Source organism: Dermacentor albipictus, chromosome 5, assembly GCF_038994185.2.
Source record: "Dermacentor albipictus isolate Rhodes 1998 colony chromosome 5, USDA_Dalb.pri_finalv2, whole genome shotgun sequence".
Classification (NCBI taxonomy): domain Eukaryota; kingdom Metazoa; phylum Arthropoda; class Arachnida; order Ixodida; family Ixodidae; genus Dermacentor; species Dermacentor albipictus.
This window is the reverse complement of record NC_091825.1, coordinates 115,289,167-115,300,560: the sequence shown is the minus strand read 5'-3', so window position 1 is coordinate 115,300,560 and position 11,394 is coordinate 115,289,167. Positions and strand designations below refer to the sequence as shown.

Sequence of the window (11,394 nt, the reverse complement as noted above, 5' to 3'; positions counted from 1 at the left end):
GCCCTTCTGCCCCCTTTGCTTTTGTGCTTCATTGAGACCTGTTATTCATTCCTACCAGCCGCGGCAGAAACACCTCTATGTACAAACTGAAGCGCCATAAATGACGTGAAATCAAAACGCTTCTTCTTCAGGAGTACACTGAACATCGACAACCAACACACATTCAGCGTCTTGGCCGACCTGGATCTGTACCTGGACAAGATAACTGATGCAACATCACCGAAGAGTGACGACATTCAGTGGCGTAGTCAGGATTTCCTTCTTTTTCTTTTCTTTAGGGGGGGCGAGGTTGGGGGAGAGGGGTAGATGCGGTATGCACTTGACTGGGGAAGGGAGAAGGGGGGGAGTGGAAGAGGGAGGATTTGGCAGGCGGCATGCTGGTACACAAGCAAGTTTCGAACTTGCTTGCATCGAGCAAGCAGGCTCGTGTGGTGCAAGGAAGGTGCGGGAGCATGACTTAAATGACGTGAATAGTTGCATTCGTGCAGCCTTACTAGGTCACATTTCTCATCGGCTTATCCATGTGCCCTAGAGTGACGTGGGCAAGCATAGGATAACGGACGAAATGGTGTCTACTTTATTTCTTCTTTAGATGCCACTATGAGACGCCGAACGTTTCTGTATATGTGAAAATGGCCCTGACTGTGTTGTCACACGTGGTTGCATTGACTGTCTTTAAGAGTCTGCTGCGACCCAAGACCTCCCAGCCTGCATCTGAGGCGGCGGCACTCGCCCCCTGACCTGCGTATCGGGGAGTGGGTAGATCACCTTATCCGTTGGACAATAAAGTTTATTCTATCTATCTTGACTGCCTGTTTTCTGAAAGCAAGCGATGAAAATGTGCCGGCTCCCTTCTTCGAAATGAGCGTGTGTAAACGTTCATTGACAGTGGTCAAACGAGGGAAGCGTCAGTCCTGACTGACGCTTCTCCTATTGGTCAGTTGGTCAGTCGAGGTCCCTATCTTCCTGAGATTGCCTTGTCCTACGGAGGACTTTGTCATGCGCAGGCCTTTGACATGAGCAGGAGTTTGTCACGTGCAACTCTTCGGCCTCTGGATGCAACGCTCATCGACAGCCAGCCAGCCAGCCAGCCAGCCAGCCAGCCAGGACGCATCATCGTCTCCATCGCGCCACAACACCCGGACCGGCGTCTCCGCGGGCATTGCTCTGGAAGCGTTGTCCCACTCTTCTATGCCAAAGGGGCAGCGACAGTCGAGCGTCGGCGCTCACTCCCAAATCGATACAGAAAGCGGTTGCGGCGGCGCATCAGAGGACCCCGGGGCCACGCCGCACGCAAGGGAGAAAACGACCGCGCGCGCAGCCGGGCACGCGCACACGCACATACACACACGCACACGGCAGACAGTTCCTCGATATATGGGTCACAAAGGCAGCCCTTCTCCGGTCGCAACCTCCTCGCCGCTCGGTTGCTGACCCTGACCGTGAGGCAGGCCAGGCCTGGAGCGAGAAGAGAGGGAAAGAGAGAAACGCTCTTTCTCTCTGACTCGAGAGAGTCTGGCCCAAAATAACGGAACATCTCTCGCCGCCCCTCTATCGGTACGACGGACGAGGAGGAATTCGAGAGGCGGCGGCGCATCGTTGAGAAGAGAGAGAAGGCCGACGGTCAACTTCCGAAACCCTCGCCCGAACGCCGTCGAATCTGTCCCACGGGGAAGTCTGCCAGCGTTGAGGTTCTACGCACGAGTGAGAGATGCTGCGAAGAAGGGAACGCACCGACTCGCATCTGCCGGGGCATCCGTACCCATCTCACCGGAGCTCTCGGCGGTGGCAGGGGGGAGTGGGGGGCAACTCAGTCCGAACGTCGGCCGGCTGGCTGTCCCCATTTTGCTCTCGTTTTGGTCATTGGACGCTGCGGGTAAGGGGGGGGGGGGGGGGCAGGCATTGCTGAAGGAAAGAAGCCGCCACTGACGGAGAAAGGGCCGACGGAGAATAGTCGGTTGGTCTTTCGGTTGGTCTGCGCGGGAGGAGAAACGCAGTGGTCCTTTCCCCCTTTCCCGTTCAGGTATAAAACCCTGACGCTTCCTCAATGGAGGTCTTGTTGGCCGGCGCGCGCGCGCATCTACACGAATTGTCTGTGGATTTCATCGCGGTCGGTGTGGTGGTTCTTCGGTGCCTTTGATTGACTACGCCGGTTTGTGTGTGATTTGCGGGCGGGCCGCCTTCTCCCCTCCGACAAGATGGCGTGCAGACGGTGCGGGACAGTGCCGGTGAGTAAAAATCCGGGGTCCTTGAACCGCGGTCCATGCCCGTACCTCGCATTGGTTTCCCGGGTGTGGGCCTTCGGTCTTCGGTTTCAACAGGGTCCGGCGGGAAGCGACTACCTTGGCTTCTGTTTTCAGTGTTGGGGCGACGATATCAACAGCGGTTCCAAGCGCGCACTCCGACCAACCTTACTAACACGGACGCAGTATGCTGCCTTCGGCTGTGACTTGGGATTCGGCTCGGCCTTGTGTGGGCACGCGTCACGCTCCTCTCGTCTGCATGCATGACTCGTTCGGGGAGTGCGTCCTTCGCGTAACGAGACCGGGCGCCCGTTACGCTTACGTAAGCGTGACACTAGGCAGAGGAGTACAGCGTACGCTGTACTTGTGCGATCAAAAAGCGTCTTACAAAAAAACATGCTGTGCAGAGAGCTTAGAAACGTCTTCTGTCTTCATTTGAGTGTGTACGCAATGCTCGGCCTGAATATTTATCCTTCACGCTGACAGCATGCCTCGCTGCGAGTAAAGACCCTTAGCGACCATACACGAACGCAAATGTTAATGCGTTTGTTGCAGCACAAGCAGATGCAAAGAGTAGAAACGTAGGACGAGTGCTCGGCTTTTGTTTCTAGTCTTCGTCCGCGTCTTTCTTTTTACGCTCCAGCAAACATGTTATCACATACCAACTCGCCCCAACCTATAGATCCTGCTACAGACATCAAAGCTGACGCATTCACTCGCAAGCTTCGGCGTGAGGAATTGCTAGGGACGTAACGACGCAGCTTATTGGACTTTGTGTGAACGGTGTTCACCACTCGGTGCGCTGCGAAGAAAGGCGGCAACAGAGATTGGAGGAAAAGGCGTCATCCCGCATCCCGTATTACTTAAGCTGTGCATGATTACACGCTACATTGTCTCTACTTCTGCAGTAGTGAAGCGTGATTTGGCGACGTTTGACGTGCATTTTAATGCACAAGCACAAGATTTCGGGAGACGCGTACTGCCAAAATACAGCGTTCGACGATTGAAACGAGATGCTGGGACTTCATGGGGGGGCCGACGCTTTTTGCGCAACCGGTGAGCACTGGTCGATCGCTGTGGCGCCAGCTTCAGTCGCAATGTGTGACGAGGACACTCGCTTTCATCTTACAACGTAATGCATCAGCTAGGTGTGCCCAGCTCCTATATACTGGCGGCTCGAAAAGCTCTGGCAGTCACGCAATCTGGGTGCCGCGTTTCTTTCGCTGAGCACTGTACAGGAGCACACCGTCAGATGCCGGAACGTACGGTGCAAACAATCGCACCCACAACTTTTAGATGAATATAAGTTGCGGTACAGTTTGTACAATTTAGTAAAGTCGGAGAAGAGATAAAGCAGCGGTTACGAATCAAAGTACCTCTCGAATGCCACACGTTCGTACCGCACTAAAACGTGTGTCAACCAACGTTAAGTAAGTTTCGTGAGGCTGTTTTTAAGGGCCGCTGGTGAAACTGCAAGGTGAATTTTTGCTAAGGATTCAGAGTATATGTTACTGAATGTTACACGGTCAGTTATCGGCACAACTGATGTGATGATAGCATCTCGGTAAAACTATACATTTAGTACTTGCAACTAAGTGATACGGCAAATGATGACAACTCTGTGGCAAACTTAATTGTAAGGCACACGCCTTATGAGTAAATGATACCAGTGTTGACATTGTTGAACAAACGCATTTCAAAAGTGCGAAGGAAAATAAATCAGCACATTCAAGTGAAAGGACGGAATTTGCATTATCCTCGAAAACGGTCATTACCTTCGTTTAGCATTAAACCGACACTTGCCAAATGACCATGTCGGAATGAACGAATCAATGAAATATAAATAATGTTTACTCTCTCTCTCTCTCTCTCAACGATACTCCGCTCACTATAAAACGTTCGCTACTAAACGCTGACTATTAAACGTACAACCTGATTTCGAATGTGAAGGGAGTAAGGTTACAATTTTCTCACTTTGCCTTCGCCATTGCCGTCATATTGGCATCATTTCCAACTTTGCCGCTAACTTGCCGGTGAAACTATAACCTTAACTCATAAAAAGTCCTTTAGGCGCAACATACAAACGTCCAGACAAAATGAGGCGTGTCTTCCGCACGATACCTACCAGCGAATAATGTGCATTGGAAGCTCGATGACATTGAGCAGAGTGACATGGATGAGTTATACTAAACACGTGCGACCGCTGAACCGTTTCAACATTGCCATTGGTGTAAAATTTACAGTTTGAAGATGATGTCACTATTTTTTCTTGTATCATTTTCAAAACACCAATTTCGGCTACCAGCGTGCATTGATCTCACAGATATATACACCTGGGGCTGAACTCGCAAACCTTTTGGTTCGCAAGTGCTGTCTGCCATTTGACCGGCCGACCTTGCTAATCATATGCCCGGCACCAGGACTGGCTAGAACTTGTTCCGATGAACAACTCTATCTAAGAGATTTTTGCGAATTACGGGCCCAGATTCTTAGGCAGTCGCGCAGCGTCGGGCAAGTTGCCCGCTTCACTGGGACAAAGGAGAGAGAGAGAGAGGAACAGACACAGCATGGAATCGTGTCTAGTGTCAGAGCATTTGCTCGTCGAGTGAATTAAAGAATTAAATTATGGGGTTTTACGTGCCAAAACCACTTTCTGATTATGAGGCACGCCGTAGTGGAGGGCTCCGAAAATTTCGACCACCTGGAGTTCTTTAACGAGCACCTAAATTCTAAGTACACAGGTGTTTTCGCATTTCGCCCCCATCGAAATGCGGCCGCCGTGGCCGGGATTCGATCCCGCGACCTTGCGCTCAGCAGCCTAACACCATAGCCACTGAGCAACCACGGCGGGTTCGTCGAGTGAATCGAGACAATGTATCGCCACTCGTGAAAGACAAACAGGAAAACCAGGTAATTGTGCAAACAGACGAGCAGCTGTACCTGTGCCCATTACCGCGGTTCGGGCACGTATTGCGTACAAACAACGTCTCTCCGCGATGCAGCACACCCGGTAGAACAGCGTTTTCCTTTTCGCTAGCTCGTAATTCACGGCAGGGTCCGCACGTGCGAATCTGGAGGAGTCGACGACGCTGACTCGAAACGCAATAAGGAAGTTGCCTGCCAATCACAGATACACTGCACGTGCCCGGCTAGGCGACCTACATAGGTCCGCTCATATGGGGGGGAAAAAAAAAAGGAAGGTCCGCAGACCGGCCGTGCCCATATAGTGCCGCATCGCTGAAGGATAGTCCCTGCCCAAACGAGATACGGAGACAGCATGCAGCGGCAGCATAAAGAAGCTTGTCGGGCATCGCTATGGGAGGGCGTGTGCCAGCTTTCCATTGCGCCGTTCCAAGACGCGCACACGCGGTCAGCCGACACAAGAAGATGACGACCGGAGACGACGGCGCGCGACAGTTGCGTCACCGCCCACGCATCAGCTCGCCGCAGAACGGCTAATATGCACCTGAATGGGCCTCTCCGTCGGGATTCGTTGACCCCTGTCGGTCAGGGCGAGAGACACACACGCACACACGCGCGCGAAGCATGGACAGCCAACGCCCGGCCGCCCGGCCTGCATGCGAGCCGCCTCCCAGCAGTTCGCCATAAGCCGAGACGCCGTCGGAGGCCGAAATAGCCCATTGTGCGGCTCACAGCACGCGCGCATGCGCTCCCGCAACAAGTACACGTATACAAAAAAGAGGCCAACCGGCCATGCAAGCACCACTACTACCCCGTCTCCCTCCGGCCGGCAAACGGCTACGCTATACCGTATAGTACACGGCTCGGGTAGGACGTTTCGGCTTCATAAACAATGGCAGGTGGTGTGTCCGCTTACGGAGCCTCGTGTAGTATATGGAAACGACGCGATGAATAGCCCGGAACGCGCGGACTACACCCCCCCCCCCCCCCCCCACACACACACACACACACTCCTTTTACGATAGCGGTCGCACCGCCATGCTCCTCTCTCTTGCGGTGAAAGCCACCGCGTGGTGGGTGAGGTCGTCGTATTGTTTTGTTTCTGCGGGGTCGACCGCGATGCCGACCGTTTAGAGCTAGCGGGGTTGCGTGGTGTGGCTTGTGCGCGTGTACGTGTGAGCGGCTGCTCGCATGCTAGTTGGTAAAGAGGAAGAGAAACGAGGAAGAGGTAACCGCGTGGCGTCAGAGGGCAGCTTGTCGTCTGCATTCTCTATGCAGCGTACTGTCTTCTGCTTCTCTTCTGCTTCTCTTCTGCTTCTCTTCTGCTTCTCTTCTGCTTCTCTTCTGCTACTCTTCTGCTGTTCTTCTTGAGTTCTTGTGCTCCGCGGGCGAGTAACAAATGAGCCTCTGAAGATGCGCGCGTGCGCGTACGAGCGAAATTAACGAGGAAGTAACCGCCCGAGGCGGATGATGTCCGGAGTGGGCGCGCGACTGGTTTAAAAACAGGAACGGAAACGATGAAATGAAAAGTGAGCGCGCGCATTGTCTCGCCTATATTGGGCGTGGGTGCCCAGGGCGAGCGCTGTTGAAAGCAGTCACCTTCCTGTTAAGCGAAGATGAGCGCAATTTGCGGTCCGTGTCCTTCGAAGCTGAAAGCAGCGGGTGGCAACAACACAGAGGAAGGCTTGTCCGCCGGGGTTATTTTGGAAGCAGTGAGCATACGATGCACCTCAACGAGACTGTGACAAAGGAGCAAGCAGCGTGCACTTATACTTTTGTTTGTTTTGTCAGTCAGCCTACATATTCTGCGTAGGCAATTTTAGAGATGTTAAAAGTTTCGGTTCTCTAATCTGCTTCGTTATAAGATCGTATTGAAAGCAGGTTGCCCCCCCCCCCCTTTTCACGAACACTTTAATAAGACAATGGTGCGAATGTGGGAGCATTCCCTTTACTAATAAGTCAGTTGCTCTTCGAACAACTCCGGCGTGCGAACTGGAAATGCAGGCTAGTTTCAGACAAGTTCTAATTAGTTTCAGATTATTTTCAGACGCGTTTTCGCAAGCGGCCTTCACTGGGCCCTCAAGCCACCCCATTTGCCTGCTCGTTTCTTCTCCTGAAAAGCGAGCTGACGCGCAGTGCAAACATGTTTTGACAAGAAGTGTGATGTTTTTTCCCTCTCGGGAAGATTAGCTAGAGAAGCAATTTGTGAAGAAATCGGATTCGTGAATAAATCAACGAAGAGCACGATGACTGGCATGCATATGGATAGCGCCAGGCGGAAACAAATTTGAAATTGAAAGTGGCAGATGCAGTGATCTGAAATCGAGGGTCTCGCCAAAATTGTTGTTTGTAGACATAATAGTTTTCGTCCTCTTTAAGCGAGTCATGAAGTCAACAAATAATATAGACAGACAAATCATTGACAAAAGGAACTGTTATGGATGGATGGATAGATGGATCGGTGGATTGATGGAAAAACCTTATTGAGAGTCCTGGGGAACTGTTATATCTAATTGAAATGTGGAAATCATAAGGAAAAACGAAAATGGACTAAATAGACTAAAGGAAGGACTAGTGAAATAGACTAAAGTAGACTAAATGACAACTTGCCGCGAATGGAAGCCGAAACCACAACTGCCCCAGTACGCGTGCGATGCTCCGCGATTAAACTACCGCGGCTTCCATTCTCCCATCACGCTTTCTTTGGCATTTGCGCAAGCGCACTAGATCTAGCTCCCCTGAGGGTGGCAGCCAGCGCCACTCCAGAACTTGGCTCCATTGTCCGTTAACAACTTCGTCTTTTCGAAGGACTTTCCCGCGCCGCCCAAGTGATGAACGGAGAAGCCGAGTTCATTGGGGCGTGACGAGCACGTTACGCTTTCGCAATACCGAAATACGCGGCGCACGCATATCTTATCCGGAATTCATAGAAGCCAAAAATAAGAGCGCCCCCGGCTTGGATAAGCGTCCACACAGATGTAGGCAAGCTCTGCTACAGCAAGAGAAATTCGGGGATGACCAGGAACACCTACTCCACGCACGTGCCCCAAACTCCTTGGAGCGTGCCGTGGAGAGTAGAAGGCCGGGAGGTTCCTGTAGCCGCTTCGGAGCTTCGTCGGAGATTGCACGCAACGAACCGATAAGCTTTCGCATGAATGTGTTCCGTTGCTACCAACGTGAAGATTCAGAGGACTCATCTAGCCTCACGTCCACTCACAAATAGGTCACGTGCTCCAATGGGTCGGGAAAAAGTAATAGCACCTACGTGACCATGCCCTGCGGTCTAGCCTTACGGAAAGTTTTATTTCGGGTTAGAACAAAAAATCAAAGAGGGGGTAGGCGGGGATCGCGCTGGTATGAACGAGGCTTTTAAGAACGAGAGAGAGAGTGGCGGAAGACGAAACGCTGAAGTACTCTTAGCACGCCATAAATAAGTATCTGTTGGCGTGCTAGAATTCTTGGTAAAAAAACTAAAAAAACAAAAGAAGACAACGGGTTTAAAAAGGGGTCATTGACTGAACACTGCTGCCTTGTCGAAGTGAACGACTCAAGGGTCAGGGTCACAGAACTTCTCTCACGCGAGTGCTGCTCATTATTCGCGTTTGCCTTGGCCGCCATCTTGTTTATCACCTCGTTTGTTACCAAGCGATGTGAGCGGCGAATGGCCGCAGGCCCCATTGAAATACATCGCGTTTGCGTTTCAGAAATGTCGCGAACGGTTTTCGGTTTGGTTCTCTGCTAAAGTTCTCTGCTTAGATGACGCCGAGGAAGTTTCTGCGCACCCCTCGAAGTTCCATGCATTTCTACAAATGTCATAGAAAAAAAAAGTTTCAATGAAGTGAAACACGCACTGAGACGATCGAAATGACGTGGAGCTTTAGAAACGCGAAGGAACGGTTCACTCAGTTCAGCAAAAACTATAGAATTTCTTAGATCGTGTAGTGATACCGCTCTACGTCAGACGCCCCAGCACAGCTCTCAACACCGTGCAGCCACAGCTCTACTGCGAGTGCGCAGATGGCATCAGGCAGCGCAGAAGCGGTAACGGCATGCTGTTATTTTCTTGCTAAAGCTTTCTAATATCAACTTAAGCGTATATGATACACCCTCAAAGTTTCGGACCTTAATGTGTGAAATATTGCTATTTATGTATGCAAAAAAAAAGAAAAGGAGGAAGTCGAGCGAGGAGGTTACTGAGAATATATTCCGGTCTGCTACCCTTCTCGATTAGAGATGTCAAAGACAGGATATAGCAAGACAGAGTTGATAACAAACGGGGTCCATTACAAGCGTGGATTCCGTGCTGCCCTGAAGACAGACACGTCTTTTGCCGAAACTCACAAGGTTGCATGCTATAGGTCCTTATTTTCTGGGAACTTTCGTAAATAACGGTTGACTATGATGCAGCGGTCGTGCTGACGGGTGAACGAAATTATCTGCACGCGACCGTGTTAGTACAGGCGCGGGTGGTTGTGACGTAGGAGTAGATCGGTTTAGCCTAACATTGAGGCCGGCAATGTCGTTTACTAGAAGATCATTACACTGTTCGAAGAAAAGAAGAGTTTGCGCATTCCACTTTTCTCTTTTTTCGTGACAGCATACTCCCAGACGTGTGGCGTCAAACTATGTATCTTGAAAGCGGCCGTATGAACAAATCGCTCGACGTTTTGCGACGTACCCTCTAGGAAGCGTGAAATATTTTACGATGATCTTTCTATTCTATAATTTCAGCCGTCGCCAAAGCAGCGCTTCAGCCAAACACACGAGTGACACTGTAAACTTGCTTCTATGCCCTACCTTGTTGTTATATAGCGTATTACAAATGTCTCTACTTGCGTCGCCCGTTAGTCCATTTCTTAAATGAAAAGTGACTGCAGAACTGCTCAAAAGTGCCGGATCAGCTGCTGTCATCTTCCTAACAGGAAGAGAACTCTATTCACTTCTTCTTTCCTTTTTAATCCCCTTTGGATTACCGTTCTCACTGCAAAGTATGGAGAAATCAGTAAACAGTATCATTTCCTCGGGCATGGAAAGATGTCGCATGGTATAAGTTGCAATCTTGCGCAACTTATGAATAAGTGAACGAAATTCGTCTGCCCGTGTACTTTGCATCACTCACAGGTGGAAAAATAGTCCGAAATTGTTCACTGCGGGGTTATGCGCCGCCCTGTATGTTTATATATGTATTACATTATTCATTCACGTATTTTTCTTTTTTGCGTCTCTGCCAACGTTTTGCGTCAAGCCCTTTGTCGATGCATTGAGAGAAGTTGCATCAAATCGCTCAGTAGCGTCTGCGTGGATCCTCCTTCCCCACTCTATACTGATATTTTACGTCCAGTATCAGCCGACCTTCTATTGCGATACTATGGTGTACATTTACTGTGTTCGCACTCGTATGCCAAACTCGCTCATGGTTTGTAGACGCAACAGCCTGTACCACACGTGAAGATCTCTTAGGTCGTCGATCCTGGGGAGCTATTCCGTTACAGTCCACCTAGTGGACATGTCCACTTCATCTGCTGCTGATGTCCTGATTGGCTGCAGCACCTCGCTGCCGCCGATGCGTAGCCCAGCCCAGCCAATCAGAACTTAAACAGCAGACGAAATGGACATGTCCACTAGGTGGACTCTTACGGAATAGCCCCCAGTAGTCTATAAAGAAAGCCTCAAAGTTGCGGTCGAAGCCATTCTTGTGTTATTCGCATGCTAGGCGTTAAACCAAAGCGTTAAACGAGCAAGAAGGTAAAAAGAAAATTACGAGATGATGTGAGTACGACCCGCGATGATCACTGGTATCGATTTTTGCGATGCCAGTGACCGTTATACTCGAAGAATTTAGCTGTACGATTCAACGTTTTGCATGCGAGGAACCTGCGTCCCACCCAACACACTTTCACGATGCCACAATATTATATCGTCAACATCAGTCTTCACTCCAGGACAGAAGGCCTCCTTCCCAGCGATCTCCAATTACACCTCTCTAGCGTCAGCTGACTTCACCCTATAAATGCTTGCAAATTTTCTTAAATTACAAATTCTCTCTCTATCTCTCTTGCATTGCGCTAAAAGAAAAAAAAGAAGGACACTGCGAAAAATCACGAAGCACAAAATGATCGTTAGGTCACTGCCACTTTACAAGCGAGCGAGCCAGGAAAAGAAATGGATAAATAAAAAAAAACGAAAGCTGACGGGGCACGATTCGCGGATAAAACAGCGTCTAGCCGAC

At 50.4% G+C, this 11,394-nt stretch overlaps 1 protein-coding gene across 1 annotated transcript in view; it reads left to right on the top strand.

Annotated features, from left to right (window-relative positions):
* Nucleotides 1-2,070: 2,070 nt before the first annotated feature.
* The window catches only part of LOC135920516 (uncharacterized), a 53,204-nt gene continuing 43,880 nt past the window's right edge, over nucleotides 2,071-11,394 (top strand). The window contains exon 1 of the mRNA XM_065454813.1: nucleotides 2,071-2,228. Coding sequence (XP_065310885.1) covers nucleotides 2,199-2,228 — 30 coding nt within the window. The 5' untranslated portion in view covers nucleotides 2,071-2,198. The remainder of the gene's footprint in view (nucleotides 2,229-11,394) is intronic.